Below are 20902 nucleotides of genomic sequence, written 5' to 3' on the forward strand. Positions count from 1 at the left end.
AAGACACTCAGGATCTCGACTTAATTAAAATGAAGGAACAGCAATTACAGCTGGCCGCTTTGGAAGATAGAGCTAGTATTCCGGTTCTAGAAAGGGAAATATTAGAGCTACAGACAGGCTTTAAAGCCCGAGCCGACTAAACAATCAAAGATAAGTGGGAAGTAAGCAAGCTCCGTAACTTTGAGTATGGAGAGAGGTGTGGCTCCTTGTTAGCCTGGAAGGCAAGAACAGAGAGGAGTAGAAATAACATTAATTCCTTAACACCGTGGTACTGGCTTGCCTCTAGTAGAAGATATAGAGATTAAGGGAGAGGCTAGAGGCTTTATGGAGGAACTATATCAGGAGAAGAATAGACTGGGGTTGGAAGAGCTGGAAAACTGGTGGGCTTTGAGAGAGTTACCTCAGCTGAGCGATTCAGATAAACCTTTCTAGTTACTGAGATCTCGGAGGGAGAGGTGCGGTCACAGTTGAAAAAAATGGCCAGAAATAAGGCCTCTGGCCCTGATGGGTTGCCGACCTAGGTATACAAAGACAACTTAGAAGAAGTCCTAGCCCCATTATTGAGACTCTTTAATAAAATATTCTTAGAGGGGGAGCATGCCCCAGCCTCCTGGTCAGAAGCCACAATCTCCCTCATAGCTAAACCTAATAAAGACCCAAAAAAGATAGAGTCCTATCGACCTATTTCCCTCCTAAACTCAGACTCTAAAATCTATTCTGGTATACTTGCATCTAGACTGGCCAAAATAATTAAGTCTATAATTCATTCTGTCAGTCATAAGCTTTTATTCGATATGCAAGATATCTTATAAGCACATATACAAAACAATCATTACAGAGTACAAAAAGACATAGCTTTAAGAAGTCAGTGTAAGAACTCATTTAAAAAGGATAAAAGGACATAAAACGCCCATGAATAACTTAGCTAAAAAAGAATTAAACCGCTACTGACAATCTCTTACATCGAATAAGCCAGAACTGTTTTAAAAATTTAGCTATTCCGCACACAATGGGGGGGGAAGTGTCCGTGGTTAGGATGCGCAGGGCGACTAAGTGGCTACGTGTACCCAAAATTTGGAAGAGGGGTTTCAACCAGTACCTCCGGGGCCTGGCATAGTCCGGACATTCAAATAGGACATGCACAATAGACTCAACCCTGTTCGAGCAACATGCACAATTCGGGGATACTTGCATCTAGACTGGCCAAAATAATTAAGTCTATAATTCATTCTGACCAGAGGGGGTTTATACCTGGCCACCAACTAAATGAACTCACATTCCAAGTCATAGGAGCGATAGATATGGCAAACGAGAAGGAGATGCCGCTTACTATTGTGGCAATCGACGCCGCAAAGGCGTTCGATCAAGTTAATTGGTTATTTTTATGGAAGACCATGACAAAATTTGGCTTTCCAGAAGTATTTATTAAAGGGATTGAGACATTATACAGGAGCCCCCGGGCCAAAGTATTGGTCAACGGTAGTCTGTCCGAATGGCTGAACATTTCTAGGAGAACGAGGCAGGGTTGTCCCCTGTCCCCCCTCCTTTTTTAATATTTATATTGAGCCTTTTGCCTGCTCCCTGAGACAAGATCCAATAATTAAACCATTCATAATGGGAGATCTAGTGCTTAAGACAGCACTCTATGCTGATGATCTCCTTTATACATCGAATCCTGTGGAGGCTATCCCTAGGTTGTATGAATTGGCAGAAGATTTTAGCACAGTGTCGGGGTATAGTATTAATAAAGATAAGACGGACATAATGAGCTGGAACAACCCCATCCTGATACCAGAAGCAAAATCAAAAATTAGATACTTAGGGATTTATCTTACCCACAACTTAGAAGAAGTTTCCAAAACTAGTTGGCTAATGGTTGTTAAGGAAGTTAGGAAGCTCCTGACTAGATGGAACACTCTGCCTCTTAACATCTATGGTAGAGTGAACCTAGTCAAAATGATTATATTGCCAAAGGTTACCTTTCTATTTAATTCCATCCCTTTAAATTTTAATAAAAAGGATATTTCTAATCTGCAAGGGAGGATTGGCTCTTTTATATGGGCTACTAAGTCCCCTAGAATCGCCTGGAGGAAACTGAGAAAGGGATTAAAACTGGGTGGGCTAGCCCTACCTGATTTACTTTTTTATTGCTATGCTTTTCAGTTTAAAAATGTCAGACTCCTGGCTAACAAGTTGGACTCTTCTTCTCATGGTAGACTTTTTCAGGCTATGTTATCAGACCTACCACACACACGGTCCAGACTTTTTTCTCTATAAATTTGGAGATCGGAGGTTTTTTAAGAAGGTTCGTGTGAAGCTCCTGCGGACAGCCCTAGATAATTGGCAATCAATACGAAGAACTTTAGACATCCCCTACTACCATCCTCAGGCCCCAATATGGGATTCCCCTGGTACACCGGAATGCTTACTGGACCGACTCGCCCTTCCACTGAGAACAGCAGGTCTTATGAAATGGGGGGATTTATGTAATAACTCGACATTATTAAGTTGGGAATCCCTATCAAATTTAACTGAAAGTACCATCACAAGATTCAAATTTTACCAACTATCTTCATGGTGGGGGAGACAGAATCGGACCAATGAGGAGGAGGGTCCTATTTTTGAATCAATAAGCAGGGAGAGGGGATGGAAGGGTGAGGTTGCACTATGGTACAAGACATTGGTGGGAACTAAAGATAATCTAGAGGCCGAAATCATTAAGTTATGGGACAATTCTACAGTACAGATCTCCGGAGACCTATTAAAGGTTTGGATGGACTCCTTCACATTATCTTCAAAAATTATAAAACCATCAAACTTGAGAAGAAACCACCTGTTCACGGCATATAGAGCATACTGGACTCCTGCGAAACTTTCGAAGATTGCAACAGAAGAATACTCATGCCCAAGATGCAGGTTTCCAGCAGCAGATGATGGGCATATGTTTGTCGAATGCCCTGAAATCGCTAGTTATTGGAGACAGGTGTGTGGGTTTCTAGAAGAGGTACTGTCAATACCAATAATTTGTAGCCCTAGATTAGTTCTCTTTGGACTTCCGCATGATTATGATATAAGAAACTGCACCTCACAGTTTATTTTTTACGTAGCTGTTATTGCCAGGAGGGAGATCTGCAGAGAGTGGAAATCTGAAAATCCCCCCAAATTTGTTGACTGTCTAAGAAATATCATGGCTGTGTGTCGTCTGGATATGTTGTGTGGTGGGGGAAATTCGATTAAGCTCTGGTCTGCATTTCAGAGATGGTGTGAGAAATAATACTAACGAGTCCAATGATTATGCCAGAGGTTAAGTGGTCCTGTCCTCCCAAAGTGGCAAGTAACATCGTGAATGGGAGTTGGACTGGAAACGACCTACCTCTGGGCAATCTCCGTTGGCTATCCACAAACTCAAGGGCCGGAAAGGTTGGCTTGTGCTAGTGGCCCGGAGTAAGCCCATCTAGAGATATCTACTGGTGGCATATATGAGGACAAAAAAAAAAAATGACATAACGGTGTTCAAGTAGAGGACTATTATCCCTTCAAAAATTTTTCCTGCTCTGTTTTTTTTAAATGGGGTGTTTATTCCCTTAATGTTAATCCAGGAGTTTAATTTTCATGGATGTTGAAATGTAAAATCTGTGCACAGATTAAGTACAAACTCTGGTTATGCAGGAGCTGGACCAGCGATGGCGTGACCATAAAGTGCTTAAAATAGATGTATACATTTTTGCTTTAATCGGAATGAAAAATGTTCTATACATGTGAAGTGAAAGATCTGTGGAATACAAATACCTAGTAACTTGCGCCATATGAAGTAATACTTTAATATCTACGCTCCCTGCTAAATACATACAGAAACCGTCAAAGTTTGGCCAAGAAATTAAGTTCTTTTTTAAAAATCCCAGTCTTAATTTCTTTTTGAGCATTACAAGACAGTAATGTCACAATAAGGCTTGAAGCTGAGCGAATGAAACAGGCTCTAGCTAGATATGCGGCTCTCCATTTAGCAATAATAACAAACTTGTTGTTACACTTGCCACTGATGTATGTATTTAATGGCTATAAGTTCTGCCTGCCTGCCTATCTAGCTCTTTGAAACTCTGCTTTGTTGTTGCTTTCCAGGTCACTTTCTCTCATTACCTTTTTCACTCTATTTATGTTTTCCTCATATCCGTGTTCCTCTTCAAATTCTTTCCCGACTATTTTATGTGTACAGTACACCTTTCCTGTTTTCTCATAATTCCTTTATTCACGATTTCCGTCCGCACCTTCACTTCCCTCTTTTACTTCTTTAATCCCTGTGACTTTTCCCTTTCCCCTCCCTCTCTTTTGTTCCTTTTTTTGCCCTGGCTCTTCCTCCATAACCTCCCCTCGGCATAACAACCATCTACCATGAGCCCCTATCCTACTTTTGGTGTCAGCTACTGTCAGAACAGTGACTAGTGCTAGGGATAAGGCGAGTGGTAACAGCCACTTACCAGTCTCCTTAATGTACCTGAGCAGGAGAGGCGCATTTAGTAGACTACTTGCCTGCAATAAGGGCTTTCGTTCATAGCTCTCAAGGGATACATTTTTTTGTGCCCATCTCCATTTAACCACATGTTCTATTTGATGACTATTTCCGTAATAAATGATTTTTTCCTAAATAATATGTTCTTCTGCTGTATTTCTGACCATCTATAGTAAATGTGCAGTTTTCAGGTGTTATAAATCATAGGAAATAAACTCTTCGTCAAGGAAATTAGTTGACCCCAAGATAAACGTTAGCTGTACTTTTTTTTGTATTTACTTTTATTCTTGGTTCTTTTAACTGTCTTTGCTCACTGCGAATATTCAGGTAGGACGTTTTGCTAAGATGTTTTTGTGACCTGTATTGGAGCATTTTAGTTCAGGATGTTTTTAGATTCCCGTCTGTTCGACTGCTGTGTTGTGGGCTAAAACTCCGGACTGCAGAATGTTTCCCCTGTGGTGGCAGTCTTCAGCCATCCCTTGTTTAACAAGGAGACAACTAATTGTCAAATGATTTTCAATTTCTTGTTACCATTCTCCTTTTGTTTTTCTTAACACTTGCACTTTTTGTTGTTTCAGCTGTACTATCAAGTGTTAAATTTTGGGATGATTGTCTCTTCGGCTTTAATGATCTGGAAAGGGTTAATGGTAATTACAGGAAGTGAAAGCCCCATCGTTGTGGTTCTCAGGTAAACGTTTGTTATTTCCTTACGTTTAATCCATAAATATATTCCACTGTAACTTTTGCTCCAACATGGAGCGGCCAGTACCAGCAGCAGCATAGACAAACTTGCAGGATTTTGTGACTGAGACAGAGACCATAAATTCTTATGAATCATTGTTTTTCCCTTCTGTCATTACACACATCAAAATTCTAGTGTGAATGGTTGTTAGAATATTTTTCACACCAGTAGGCGTTATTATGATCGCATGTCATTGTTACGAAGAAGACATTGTAGTGCCTTTAAAATTTATTTTGGTCATAGTCTACTCCATCTGCATGAGTAGGAGTATTTCAGTACTACTTTCGAAATTCTATTTTATACTTTGTTTATTCAAATGTTTCTGCTTATGCATCGAATAAAAAAAGGATTTGTACGACTACGGCATGGTGATGTGATCTGAATATTGTTAGGGCACTTTTAAATTGCAGATTAGATTAAACGTGATTCAAAACAGGTATACTTTAGGTTTTTTTCTCCAGTGCTTTATGGGTTGTGTAAGCACCATATTAATAATTGATCACTCAAATTAATGTGCATTAGCAAAACGTCTCAAAATGCATTTGCCTATATCTTTTCATTTAGTCTGTTTGTTGAATCTCCTGGATATATTGTATTCTTTAAAAACAATTTAAAAACTCAAAACCTCTATTAAATGGCAAATAATTGTATGATGAAGTGTACTATTAAGACTTGAAGAGTACTATTCAAGTCTTCTTTGGCTCATAAAAAAAAGAGTTGCCAAGGTTAAGCTTATGAGGATTTAATTAGGGTTGTCCAGGGAAATTACACAAGGCAACAAAAACAAGACACACTTTACTTAAAGATGGACCTCATCCTACATTTAGAAACTTGGCAACCCTTTTCTCTCAAAGGTAACAAGGCAGACAGATTGTTTGGTTGCAAAAGTAGTGTATTCCCAAGCACTTTAATGCCATTCCTCATGCCAGGTTTCACAGCCATTTCTAAATTGGGTTTATGTCAAAAAGGAGAGGGAAAGGTACAACTGGTCCACTGAGATATCTTCCCCGAATAACAAGTACCACACAAGAAAATCTGGTGGACCATTACAGAAATGACTATTATTTGATGGTATTGTTGTGAAAACTTCACAATGGGAAGGAAAATATATATATTTTTTAAAATATAATTTAAAAACCCTTGCCTGCTTTTGGAGCATTCTTCATCATTGGGTCGCACACTGGTGGTCTATCGACACCGAGCATAAAAACAGTAAAATGTGCCAGATTAACTACTAGTGATTATGGTTAACTCTCACTTTCCCTCCCATCACTTTTTAGGTCGAGCTGGAGAAAAGCAATGCGAAGCATTGCGTCCAGCTCGACAACTTATGTCGCCCGTCTCCTGGGAATCTGAGACCGGGGATGTGCACGCTGAGATTTCACTTCGTGGGCGCGCACGCCCAGTCCGGCGCCGTGCACATCTCCTGTGTCAGATTCACAGCCTGCCAGCCTCTCGCCGCTCTTACTCGCGCGCACACACAGCCACACTCATGCATGCGCACACACACACATACACCCACGCAGGCACAATGCATCAGGGCGCACTTACACAGACACACAGCCCCACATATACACACGCACAGTTAACAGACACACAGTCACACATATACATACACATGCACAGCTACACACACCCCCCTCCCCTCCCTTGCCGCCAGCCCCACTTACCACATCGGCACAACTCCGGACTTCAGCCGCCACCGCGGGGCTCTCCCTCGGGCATGGGAGCCCTGCGTCACCACTGCTCCTCTCCTGGCCAGCCACTCCGTGGGCGCGAGCTTCCAGCAGGAAACGGAAGTCCCGCCCCACGGCAGTTTTCATCACGCGCACGTCTTGTTGTAAGTGTTATCGTTTATTGAGTGCTGAAAAGGTAACTGCATCAACAGCAAATTGACTGTCGCTGCAATATGGTGATTAAATGTACTGGTGCGGTGCGATGCGAGCCCAGTGCATGGTCCGCCCTTATGTCTTCAGTGAGGTAGTGCCCACTGCCGTCTGCCTCGGTAGCTTTCAGTACAGGCTTCACAGGCGGGCGATCGTGGTGCATTGATTGTGGGAAAGTGAACTCAAAGTAGTTACAGAGGCGGGAGGTGTGAGAGCAGGCCCGTTTCTTACATGGAAATTCACGAGGATGCTGGGTTGGACGGGACCATACTTAAGGCTACCAGGCCGGAGCCGTCTGCCACCCTGCGTCCCCACCCACCAGGCATTGTTGCTACCTCCCACAGGTCCCTGCTCCTGATACGCAGTGATCACTGCATCGTGCATCGTAACATTACCCTTCGCATGCAAGGTTAACCAGCGATTTAGCAGCCTTTGGAAATGCTGGCACACAGCTCTTCACCCGCACCCGGCTGGATGCCAGGAGTGCTCATTTGTTCAACTTTTATGCCTTCTCGTTTTGTCAGAGCGACACACAGGGCCTTTCTCTTATGCAAAACGAGTGTCGTCATCTTGAGAAGCGCGCCGCTACCTGATGCATATACAGCGATGCAACCTGTGTCCACCATGTACTAAACGCATTGAAATGAAAACGAAGAATAAACTCTCATCCTTTTCCTTCTATAATGCAAGCGATAAATCATTTTAATTGCGTGTACAGCAGATTTGTATAATACTTGCTCTGCACCAGTGTCAGAAAGCAATTGCGTTGGGCTGATTAAAGAAAGTTAAAAGCTAAGCGCGACTGGGCTAGTTCTGAGTTCATTTTACAAACTGTCTGGTGCACAAAGTTACAGAATGAGAAGGTAAACATGCCGGCCTTGCATTTATGTGATGTAACGGATTCAAACGTAGTGGTCCTTGCACGTTGGTTGATTGATGCTTGTAAACCCGCACATTTCCCACTAAAAGCTAGCACAACACATTTTACACGGTGGACTGTAGGAACAACAAAGGAGACCCAAATTTCGTGACAGGAGCAAAAAGAGAAAATAATTTAATGGTGAATCTGGTACTCTTGATTCTTGCACACCCAGATTCATGACCGGTTTCGATTAGTGCATCACAAACTAGACCGGAAGTAGCTGATCATAAAGATGCTATGACTTTAATATTTTTCGGAAAAATGATGGAGTCGTTCACCCCCTCAAAGACCTTGTCCTCTCTTAGCAAGTCACCATCCACATAGTTTTTCTGCGACGCACAGTTGAGCAGGGCATGTCTGGGGTGGTGTTGTGTTGGTTTAAGAGCGAGACAGCATCGGAAACACCAGGAAAATAATTATTTGTTATTTCTTTTTCATTTTTAAACCCCATCCTTTTTATTTGGTTGTAAAGTGGATTCTATAGCCCCAGAAATCCAGCGACGGGAATACTGTATTTACCAGACGAGATCTCCAACACAGAATTTCCTGCATCTCTGCTGTAAAATGCATTGACACTGGCATCATCAGCTTTATTTCGGTTCATATAAAAAAACATAAAAACAAAATCACATAGAAATATAAAATGCATAATTAAAATACAGCAAATAAGTTGGCGTGGCTTGGAAAGCGGCAATGGCGGTCGCAGCCTTCTAGAGCTCCCGCTGCCCGCGCAGTAATCCTTCTCTTATCCTGGCCCCCGAGCCTACCTACCATATCCGGAGTGCGGCGATAATTGCTGGGAGTGTCGGCTTCCCTCCGGTGTGGTCAGCGGAGCCCTGTGCGCCCTGGGCGCTGCGGGGTGACAACGAAGGAGGAGCGGCCCAGTGCGCGGCTGGGAAGCCTGGGACTCGACTGACATACCCGCAGTGGGTCCGCCGGCGCGGTGCGACCCCCCTGTCGGCTGTGAGCACCGGGGCTGCCCTGCGGATTGGCCGATTGTTGTGCACGCCGGCCCTGAGTGTGGGACGGCACAATTGGGAGCCGGAGAGGCGTGGATTCGTCCTGCTGGCCGCTGCGGCCTTGTGACACTCGCGAAGCCGGGGGCCTCGAGTTTCGCGACGCCCGCCTGGGGCGCGCGCTGGTTCGCGGACCGCCTCCGAGGTTGGACGGGGCCTCGGAGCTACATCCTTGAGACGGCCCTCTCCTGCTCCTGCACTGAAGGCGGCCTGGAACACGGCGGGATGGCCGTAGGTGGCCCCGTGGTGGAAGGGGCATCGTGAGTACCAGCATTTGGGGCCCTGGACGGCTGAGGTGGTGGCCATTACACGTTCTATACCCCAAGGGGGGCAACAAAGTCTTGCAGCCCGCTGGCAGCGTAGCAGTGGATCCTGTGGTTTGCTTTCGGCTTCCCTGGGCAGAGACACGTATTCAGGGTCCTGGGGATGGCATCAAGCAGAGGGTGAAGTCGCCTGCATGAGCCTTGGCTGGGCTAGATAACAGACTGAGGAGACCCCTGGTGATATACCGGTACTGATTCTAGGCGGTCTGTTGCTGTGGAGCCTGTGGGTTGAGTGGGGGGGGAAAGACAACGCTGCCTAGCCCACCGGGGGACGGGGGGCCTTCAGCTACCGGCAGGTTGAAAGCTGGTTTCGGGGCCTGCCTGGACCGTGCCTGGACACAGAACGTTTACACAGATAAGGCTATCCGGGGCCCACTGTGGGAACCCTTGCTGTTACGCGACCCTCCCCCCCATTTTTGTGTGCGTAGTGGGCACTTCGTGAGAGACTTGCAGCCATGACCAGGGGTGGTGGCGGCTCCACCAAACAAGTGACAATTGACAAATTCACCGGGCCCAGTGGTGGCCCTGGACCGTCAGGAGGTGGCCAGCAAGGGGGGGCCAGACAACGCGGCACTAATGGCGGCCATCACCCAATCAAGAGATGTGCTGGATGCCAAAATAGGGGCAGTGGGCACGGACGTCACTCTCTTGCGCCAAGACTTGCGAAATGCTGTGGCGCGGATCACGGAGGCTGAATCCAGAGTGTCGGTAGTGGAAGACGACGTGGGTACACTCAAGAAGAAGATGGCGGCAATGGAGACGGCGCAACGGGGTCTGGCGCTCCGAGTGGAAGATGCTGAAGGGCGCGCACGCCGCAATAATCTCCGATTTATCGGCTTTCCGGAACGATGTGAGAAGGGTAATATGGAACAATTCCTCACGCAGTGGCTGGGAACCTGGCTGCCCCCGGAGGCTCTATCTACTTGCTTCGTTATAGAACGCGCACACCGCGCCTTGTCACGGATGCCACCGGAGGGTGAACGGCCTAGGGCCGTAATTGCTAGACTTCTGAATTACCACGACCGGGATGCCATTCTGAGGGAAGCAAGAACCAGGGAGACCCTCCTTTATGAAAATCGCAAAATAATGATTTTCCCTGACTACACGAAGCTGGTACAGCAACAGCGCCAATCCTTCATGGACGCCAAAGCGAAGCTGCGGGGTCTTAAACTCCAGTACTCCCTGCTGTACCCAGCGCGCCTGAGGGTGATATTCCAATCACGGACATTGTTTTTCGATACTCCGGAGGACCTCTTTAGATGGACCGATGAGACAGTTAGGATCCGGCCGAATTCTCAGCCAGGGCTGAATCCGGGCCCTTCGAGGGGGGCGTCACAAGAGCAGAGTGGCCAAGCGACCAAGCCCAAGAGGAACCGGCGATCTAGGTCGCGTAAGCGGTCGGCTTCCTTCAGCGGCGCCCAGGCCGGTAGTAGGGCCGAAGAATCAGACCAGTCTGAAGTAGACAACGGCCAAATCTGAAGCATCTGCGCCCCTTTGTACTCTTGTTGCTATGGGCCCTGGCCGACGTGTTATGGGCTCTTGAGGCCCGATGTGCTGGTAGCGCCATGGCTGCCTCGGGATGGGTTTGTGACTGACCGCTGACCATGGGGGGGGATTGTGGGTGGGGACTCGGGGTGCATACATAGGGGCTACTGCTCTCCTTCGCATGTGGGAGGTTCTGGGTGAGGAGTGATGAGGTTGCTATTTACTGGGGAGTTGGGATCCATTGGCATGGCTGGCTCAGGGTCCTCGGTTCTGGACTCGGGGACACCCATGCCGCGACAGGTACTTCATGGTTTTTTGAGGTATAGGGTGGGGGGAGGTGGGGTACGAGTGGCCGGGGACGGAGCCACTGAGTTGGGGCTGCAACATATTCAAGATTGTGGTGACATTCCTTTGATGTTTGGTTCTGGGGTTCGGGGTGGGACGAGAGTTGCTCGTCATGTTATCTTGGGGTTCTGGGGCGGGTGGGTGGGACTGCACGAGTGCTCTGCTATAGTATTCCTTACAGTGGGCGATGAGTGACAATGGCGAGGACGTTCTGTTCAGTGGGTCCCACTTGATCATGGCTGACAAGACTAATAGACTTCCTGATGCCTCTCTGCGGGTGATCACGTGGAATGTCAGGGGGATGCTCGACAAAATCAAGCGTGGGGCAGTGTTGAGATGGGGGAAAAGTGAGAGTGCTGACGTTTTCTTGCTCCAGGAAACTCACATGATGGGCTCGAAAGTGCTGGGTCTACAGAGGTTTGGCTATCATCAAGTGTTTCATGCAGGGTTTTCCCGGGGATCCAGGGGGGTAGCCATTTTAATACATCGTAGAGTGGCCTATGTCCATGAAAAGCAGTGGGTTGACCCTCAGGGTCGTTATATCTTTGTCAAGGGCATGGTGGGCACTGAATCGGTGGTCTTTGGGAGTGTCTATGCCCCCCCCCCCCTTGCAATGGGCCCTAGCTGAGAAACTTTTCACGATATGGGAGGACATCCCTGAATCCCTGGCGGTGGTTGGCGGTGATTGGAATGATGTGATGGAAACGAATGTGGATCGCTGGCGGCGCCGGGAAGTGGCTGAGACTGCCCCCTCCCCTGCGCACACTCGATTGCGTGCTATGACTGAGGGTCTGGGCTGGTCGGATGCCTGGAGACATATGCACCCCACTGCACGCGAGTATACGTATGTCTCTGCCGTGCATGGCTCCTATTCTAGATTAGACTGCGTGTTTGTGCCTGGTGACTGCTTGTGTAGAGTGAAGAGTGCTGCCATCTTGCCTAGGGGTCTGTCCGATCACTCCCCAGTATCGATCAGGGTGGAACTCTGTCGACAACGCCAACCGTTTCGCTGGAGGATGTCCTCGTGGCATCTTCAGCAGCCGGCCTATGTGACACACTTACGGGAAGCATTGGACCTGTATTGGCGGGAGAATCTTGTGGGAGACATTGACGCTGGGGTGGTGTGGGAGGCCATGAAGCCCACTATCCGGGGAGTAGACATAGCGTGGTGTGCCGCGGCCCGGCACAAGCGGCGAGAATTGATTGTTGAAGCGGCAGCACAGGTAGAAACCTTGGAGGAGCAGCACCGCATGGGGGGGGGGTGAGGCTGGATTACGACTCCTTCTCCAGGCTCAGCAAGCCTACGCATCTGTCCTCCTCGATGATGCGAAACAGGCATGGCTAGCTACACGTAGTAGAATATACCAGTGGGCGGACAAGTCGTGTACGATGCTTCATAGGCTCTGCCAGCGCCACCTTTAGCCGCTTACGCTGCCGGGACTCACGTCCATGGATGGTGGGGTCATTACTGACCCAGTAGAATTGGCGGCGAGCTTTGCCGCGTACTTTGCTACTCAGTACGCCCAATGTGATCGCTTATCGGCTGATGAAGTGATCAAATTTATTGAGGATTTGCCCCCTAAGATGGTGTCGGACGACACCAGGAAGGCACTTGATGCGCCCCTTACAGCTGAGGAGCTGGGCGATGCTCTGGGACAGCTTAATACCGGGAAAGTCCCTGGCCCGAGTGGCTATCCGAGTGAGTTTTATAAACAGTTTCACATACAGCTGGGGTCCCATTATCACCGGGCGCTTGAAGCGGCGCGTGAGAGTGGCACATTGCCCCGAGACTGGCGCCATGCCGAAATTGTAGTCTTTCAGAAACCGGGTAGACCTCCAGAGAGGCACGACTCGTATCGCCCCATCTCGCTGCTCAATATTGAGGCTAAGGTTCTGGCCAAGGCTCTAGCAAATCGATTGTCCCCGTATATCACGGACCTGGTGCATCCGGACCAGGCCGGGTTTATGCCTCATAGAGCGACGCGACATAACATTCGACGCGCACAGGTGGCGATTGATGCCATGGGAGCCACCGGGGAGCGGGCGGCTTTGTTACTGGCTGACATTGACAAAGCCTTTGATTCCGTTAGTTGGGCTTACCTATTTGCCCTATTGCCCTGCCTCAATCTGGGCCCGGTCTTCCTGTCCTATATCAAACTACTGTACACGGATAATACGGCCTCGGTGCGGGTTGTGGGAGCAGTGTCGGAGTCGTTTCAAATTAGACGAGGGACCCAGCAGGGTTGCCCGCTCTCCCCCTATCTGTTCGCTCTCCTGGTGGAGCCGTTGGCTGCATGGGTGCATATAGATGCGCAAATGCGGGGCTTTGTTTGGAACAACAGCTTATCGGATAGGATCGCACTTTACGCGGACGACGTCCTTTTCTTTCTCACCGATCTGCGGCGCTCGGGACCGCGTGTACTAGAAATTATGCGAATCTTTGGGGAAGTCTCGGGCCTATATCTGAACCTGCGTAAGTCTACCCTCTGGGTGCTAAATGGAGATGCCGAAACAGATCATTGGTCGGTGGGACTGCAGGTGGCTACGCATGGCATAAAATATCTGGGGGTGTTTCTGTCCAACTTACCCAGCGTTGCCTGGGAACGCAACATAATGCCCGTTTGGGACCGAGTTCAGACGGATATCAAGACATGGTCTCGAATGCCCCTCTCTATTTTTGGTAGATCCGCAATTTTTAAGATGGTTGCGCTCCCACGTCTCCTCTATCAATTGCAGAACCATCCCTATCCAATTGCACCCCAGTGGTTCCGACAGGTCAACTCGATCTTGGGCCGCTTTCTATGGGCTGGGGGCCCGGCCAGAGTGGCACTACGTACGTGCTTCTTGTCCACCTACTGCGGAGGCCTGGCCACCTCGGATGTACTGTCCTATTACCAGGCCGCTCATCTGCTTATCCTGAACGATTGGTGGTACGGTGACAGTGGGGATCCAGCCTATGCCCTGGAACGCACATTGATGGGTGACAATACACTCCACACGATCCTCTACTCGGCGCGCCTGCGCCGGAAACTGCCGAGGGTCACGAGTCTCGTGTTCGCTGTCTGGCGGCAGGCTTTACGCCGCATGGGATGGTGGGGCCGATTGACCGCGGAGACTCCGCTGTGGCGCAATGGCCTTCTACCCGAGTTTTCGGCCTTATCTGGTTTTGAGGGCTGGGATGCAATTGGGATTTCGCAGCTGGGACATGTAATGTCCGGAACGACGCTCAAATCCTTTCAGGCACTCCGCATTGAATTTAACATGCCCCAGTCTCAATTTTTTTCGGTATTTACAACTCCTGCACGCACTCATGCCCAGTATTGCCGATATGGATTCGCTCCCTGAATTTAGTCCTATTGAGGCGAAAGTCTTTATGGGTGATCTGGGGGATAAGAAAGTCTCTCGCATCTATCAGACACTAGTCACTCATTGTTCCTCCACCCTTCTTCCACTGAAGACGACTTGGGAAGCTGATGTGGGCCCCCTCGATGAGGATGACTGGAGGGAGGCTCTGGAATCCCCTAGGGGAGCAGCCATTGCCATTCGATTTAGGTTAATCCAATTCAAAATTCTCCATAGGGCTTATTTCACCCGTGAACGACTGTGGAAAGCAGGCTTGATTGGATCCCCGGAGTGTTTGAGATGCGGAGCTGCAGTGGGCACTTTGCTCCACACGATGTGGTCTTGCCCTAGGTTGGTGGGCTTCTGGAGGGGTGTGTGGGACTGCCTGTACTACACTGGACTCTTCCTCGCACTCACAGGCTGGGCTTGCTTCACATCCTTGAGGGGGTTGGTGGAAACACTTATAAACGTCACTTGCTACTCCTGGGATTGGTGATGGCCAAAAGAGACCTAGCTCGGGCTTGGAAGGATGTGAGAGCCCCTCCCCTGTGTGCCTGGAAAGCTGGAATGGACTTTTGCATGGGTCTGGAACGACCGATTTTTGAAGCACGTGGCTGCCCCCGCAAGCATTACAAGATATGGAAGGGATGGGCTGAGTATAGGGGATTGATGCTCGACCCACCAGCAGAACTGGAGGAGGATCTTTAGTCGCATGTTACTTGCCAGTCCTTGCATTACGCCACGAGTATCGCATCATGGTTACACGCTGAAGCTATCTATACACACGTGCATGGGGGGTGGGGGGGGGCACGGGAATGGGAATGGGAGGGTTGGGTAGTTGGGTTAAGTGGGGGTAGGGGAGGGCATAGTTGTATTCCACTTATAATTGCTTTCTCTTGACTGTTTAGTCGGACGCTTGGATCTATGTTGTATATGTAACACAATGCTTGGTGGTGTTCTCCTGACTGTGGGGAGCCACGCGTACTTTTTGCCCGATCCTGCTAATAAACTTGTTGTGAAAAAAAAAATACAGCAAATAAGTTCATAAAAAGTAGTTGTTAATTCAATACTAGAACCTTAAAACCGAGCCAAAAAAAGTGCAAAATATTGAGTCAGGACCGTGAATCAAAGAATCGGATTCAAAATCTGCGATGTCCAACAATTTAGCATAACCAGTATAAACACATCAATAAATATAAAGTGCAGGAGTAAACAAATGCAACCCTTCACGGGTGAAGAGCATAATTCAGTCCCGATTAGCAAATCAAATACTGCCAATTAAAACAATAAGGAACGCCTGTGCTGTAGTGCATGTTTCAGAAAAGTGGCCACTCCAAAACAAAACTCAGGAATGGGAAGCAACTGTAAATAAAACAAGCATTTGCAATGCAATAGGTCTCACATTTACGAGAGATTAAGCTACTGGCATTGTAAATGACAATTCCTTTTACATATTTGTTTTTAAAACCAACTCGTAAATAAAGGCATTGTAATTTACAATACCAATGGCTCAAACTTTCGCAAATGCGAGACCTATTGCATTGCAAATGCTTGTTTCTCAATGTTTTGTGGGAGACCTGGTGACCAGTGCACTGGATTTTTTATGTCCACTCCCTGCTGGGAGCCCATGGTAACAGAAGTGAAAGAAAATATGCATCATCACTGCACGTGATTGACATCAAAATATCAGAATATTTGACCTCCCAAAGGTTGCAGGCAATTGACTAAAGTTGTTATCTTAGTGTCACAACAGGGTTAATACGTTAGTCATTGTCACTTAGCTGAGTCAGCGATTGATCATCTTTGTTCCGCTCCTTTTCTCTATGTTGTCGTCAGGCGAATGTTATTCCGTCTTGAGCGGGCCTCGAAATCCTCATTCCGCACCTTAATGACCGCCAGTACTTTGTCCTTACGTAAGAGCTGTCCATGTGTCTCCACTTGGTAATCGTCTGCATCAGATACCCGTGTTTCGAGCTCGGTAAGCCTCGTTTCTTGCTTGTCCACTCTGTGTGAGACTTGGTCCATGCGGACCGCCAGCGAGTCTATTTTGGCGTCTATATCTTTGAGGCAGCCCTTCACCTCACGTAACAGCGTTTTTATGTCCTCATCTTGCTCCAGCTCCAGTTGCATTTCGGGCACCACCGTTTGCGAAACTGCTCCTCCATATTCCTTTCCCGTAGCGTGCTTGTCAAACGAAATCTTGGTTTGTTTATTGTCGCTCTTCCCCATAGAGGCTCTTCGCTGTGGCAACAACATCTGTGACTAGAAGAACAATACACGTCAGGAAGACAGGCACCGCAATGAGTGCGGGCGCCTCATGTAACTCAGTTGAAAGTCAGAGCGTAGATTCCGAAGGAGGGTGTCGCCAGCCTCTTCCCTCACAGTTTGTAGCCCTATGGTGGCTTCTCTGATTCTACCCAGCAGTCTGCTCTGCCCCGGCCATGTGCACACAACTAGAAGGTCTTTTCAGGGGCAGACACAAAGTTTATGGCAGGTACAGTCTGGGGATTAGCCTTAGAAGGCGCTATGTACTTTGCCTTGTATGCCTCCACGTATCTGCAGACAGCAGTACGTTGTTTAGTGCCTTTGGGGGCCTCTCACTCAGGCTATGTAACGGCGGGAGCCAGCTCCCAGCGCATAACCCTCCACTACAGTTCTAACTGTTTACGAAGGAGAAACGTCTCCAAAGGCAAGGTTCACTCATGCAGCGTGGTGTTATGGGCCGTGCCCTGCTTGCGGCAATCAATCATTATCCGCAGCGTTTCAGCTGCGCTTTTCCCGCGCCCTCTCCGTACAGCGTTGCTCCAGAGGCCCGCCCGGGCCCGCTTGCAGTTTCTCACGCCGCTGGCTCTCCCAGCACCCGTAGGCACACAGCGCGGCCGCGGCCGTCACCAGGGGCCGGATACGGGTCTTTCCAGGGCCGGCGGCTGGCACTGGGCCACACCCACTCCAACTCGGGCGCAGCAGACCCGCAGCAGACGTACCTCAGAGGCACACGGCCCAGCAACAACGCGAGCACGGGTGCGGCTGCTCGCCACTTCTGAATAGGCTGCTCGTGTCCACGGGCACCACAGGTACCTCTGCGCCGATTCTCACACCGCAAAGCACACCGCTGTGTGCCCCGCTGCGTCGCGGACAGAGGTAGGCCTCGTGGGACAGGGTGGGTGATTATAGTCCCGAATAACTGTCGGATGTTGTGCTGGCCGGCAGAGCCCCTCTAACAAGCGGCCATTTGCAGCTCGGGTTGGCCTCGCCCCCTGAGATCCCCCATCTTAAATATACACAACCAGTTTTTTCTCAAACTGCAAGGTATTTTTTTAAAGGGACTTTACCTTCAAGCAACCAGTGAACGATAAGGCAGCTAAATAGAATAACTCGGATTGCAAGTAAACCAAACGGGCACTAAGAAGAGCAATCACGAGTTTCAAACGGGCTAAGATCATACTTCATTTGGTATGGATTTGGCCAGTTTTTAGGGGTGGGAAGGCATTTGTTTGTGATTTTACTAGGTCGAAGGAGCGGTTACACACTTTTTGTGGGCTGTTGTGATGAGTTAGAATTCAAGAAGTATTAACTTTAAAGATCTACATCTTTCTGAAGTGTAATCTGTTTTGTGGTTATTTCACAGAGCAAAATGCAAATATAAGTAGATTACACTAAAATGTGTATGTGCTTCGCTGCCTAGCCTCTCTGAAGAACTACCTTAGCCTTTCACATTATCTCCACTGGCATTTTCTAAAACAATCGTTTAAGCTCTTTTCCTTTGAAACAACACTATAAATGACTCGATGCTTCAAGTAATTGTTTTTCCTAACATTTATCTTCTACCATCAAATCAAATGTGATTACTTTAAAGGGCAGGTACCTTATCCCTGCATTTTCAGTAGGGTGATATAGACTTAAAAATTCCTCTTATCTGAAATTTCAAAGGTTAAGCTGTTCTGCATTAAACAGTCAAATCGCAAATCAGATTTCAGTTGTGTGTACGTATTTGATGCTCATATGGGGTCTTTTGTCAACATGCAGTTTGGCAGCCTGGCTATTAAACATGTCTTTTAAGCCAACGCTGGCTCCCTCTATCAGATAGCACTTTTTTTTAATTTAGTTTGTAAGTAACTTAAGGTTTTTCCTCTGCTGCTTAAATGTAAACATTTGGCCTTCTTTGACAAAAGTCCTGCAAGGTTGACAAAGCCGTCAAGTGATTGATACTCATTGTGGCTTAATGAAAGTGCTTCAATGGATCAGGTAGGCACTTGCAAAGATAGGTTGAAACTAGGAGAGGGAAGAGCCCCACATACCCAGCAGTCTCACAATCAGCAAGAGAGAGCTAGATCTAATACCATACTGCTCACTTTTGTTGTGACTTGCAGGCCACTGCTCAAATCAAACCTCATACATATGTGTTGGGGAAATTGAATTGTATTAAATTGGCAATAGTAATATCTGTTATTTAAATGTCTTTGCAAAGCTAATTTACAACACCTGTGGACACTATCAACTGCTGTTTGTAAGGCTACAGGAAATAGAAGTTATTGGTGTGCATTTCTATATTCTTATATATATATTTTCACGTGTATCATCTCTTTAGCTCTTAACTGGTGATAGCCTTGTTTTACTTATGGTTAGGTTAGAGTTTTCCATTAAAAAGCAATTATTTTGGGTTTCCTGAAAACGTGGCCAGTATTAATGTGTTTAAAAAGTATTCTGTTTGGCATAGGAATAATTGCTCTCTGATACAGAAAAAAACGGGATTAGAACTAAACGAAACATGCCATAAAACTTGAACTTTATTCGTTTGATCTTTCTATCATTTTAACACAGTTTACCGAATTTGCACAAAGCTTGCCCGCTATCTAGCATATTTAGCTTACTCTTGGTATTTTAAAACTTGAGGAGATCCTTTGATTTGATTAGCATAGATTTGTGGCATCATTTGACAAACCCCATGACATTTTGCAGACATTTTACATATTCTTCTAAGGTTTTGTGTGGATCCTTGTGGGGGCAACCCTTATGTAAGTGGGGCAAACATGTTTTTATTTGCTAGTAAGTTTGGGGCTATTTCAAGACTCTGCAAGAATGGTGCTAAGAATTTCAGGTTTTGTGTAGATCTATCAAAGTGGGTTGACAGCAAAGTTGAAGAGGTTATTATTTGATTTGCTAATAATCTTGGTGCACCTTTATGTATCTGCATGACATTTGGCCATCTCTTAGCATGTTTAGCTTGCTCTTGTCTTGATATTTTTATTTTCATGCAAAAAGTTCTAATTTGCTAAATTATGGTTAACTTGGCAAATCATACTTCACACCTGTCGTGCGAGCCAAACGCAGCCCAAACCATAATTCTCACAGCAAAGACAATGCGTATGCCCTCACAATAGATAAGATACCATCCCACTTAAAAATGCAGAACTTGCACAAAGAGATCATTCTGTATCCATGATTTTGTCATTCTGAAATTTAATGGTAATTAATACGTAAGGTCACGATTAAGATTGTTTGTCGTTTATGAATCCATTTGTTACATCAAGGGTGCGCATTTTGAGTAAGCTATGTCAAGGAAAAAAAGGATTATGGAGGTGGGGAGAGCTTTAGTCCGGATAATCTCTAGTCTTTTCCAGAAACCCTTAGCCCAGTTCACATGTGTAAAATTGTAAAACTTGTAACCTTTGACACCAAAGTTTGCAAGTGAAGATGAGGTTATTTAGGATATGGGCAATTACCTCTTTGCCTTTTGAGTTTGATGCTAGATCTCCAAATCAACTATGTATCCTGTTGCAAGGATTTCTGCTCATACACAGAACTGTGCACGGAGACCTAGTACATTAGTGAATTGTGGTGTACCAGAAACTCACCTCAGTACCTAGAAACCCCAACCAGCTAGCATCGGTGTGACATTAGCCCTTCGTCTTATAGCAAAGTAACCAATGATTAGACAACCTAGCACATGCGACTTAGGACCATCTCAGGAATGGTGGGAAGTAAGAACACTCTTTTGTTATACTCTCATACCAGTCCACAACAGGAGTAAACAAGCATTGGAAATGCAATAGGTCTCGCACCATTAGAGTTAGTGCTTTTAGAATTGTTTATGGTTTTTTTTTGTAAATGTTTAGCATTTTTGTTTCCTGTAGCCAATGCTAAAGTATTACAAATAAAAAAAGCCATAAACATTTCTAAAAGCTCTAACTGAAATGGTCTGAGAACTATTGCACTGTGTGAGGGTGAGGGGTTGAGGGTGAGTGAGGATGAGTGAGAGTGAGGGTGAGTGAGGGGTTGAGGGTGAGTGAGGGGTTGAGGGTGAGTGATGGTCAGGGTGAGTGAGGGTGAGGGT

The 20902-nt window shown here is 46.9% G+C and overlaps 1 protein-coding gene across 1 annotated transcript in view; it reads left to right on the forward strand.

Moving 5' to 3' along the window:
* Positions 1-20902, forward strand: part of SEC11A (SEC11 homolog A, signal peptidase complex subunit) — a 195781-nt gene that overhangs the window by 73502 nt on the left and 101377 nt on the right. Inside the window, exon 2 of the mRNA XM_078684943.1 lies at positions 5086-5195. Within this exon, the coding sequence (XP_078541069.1) occupies positions 5086-5195 (110 nt within the window). The remainder of the gene's footprint in view (positions 1-5085; positions 5196-20902) is intronic.

Source organism: Lissotriton helveticus, chromosome 3_2, assembly GCF_964261635.1.
Source record: "Lissotriton helveticus chromosome 3_2, aLisHel1.1, whole genome shotgun sequence".
NCBI classification, from domain to species: Eukaryota; Metazoa; Chordata; class Amphibia; order Caudata; family Salamandridae; genus Lissotriton; species Lissotriton helveticus.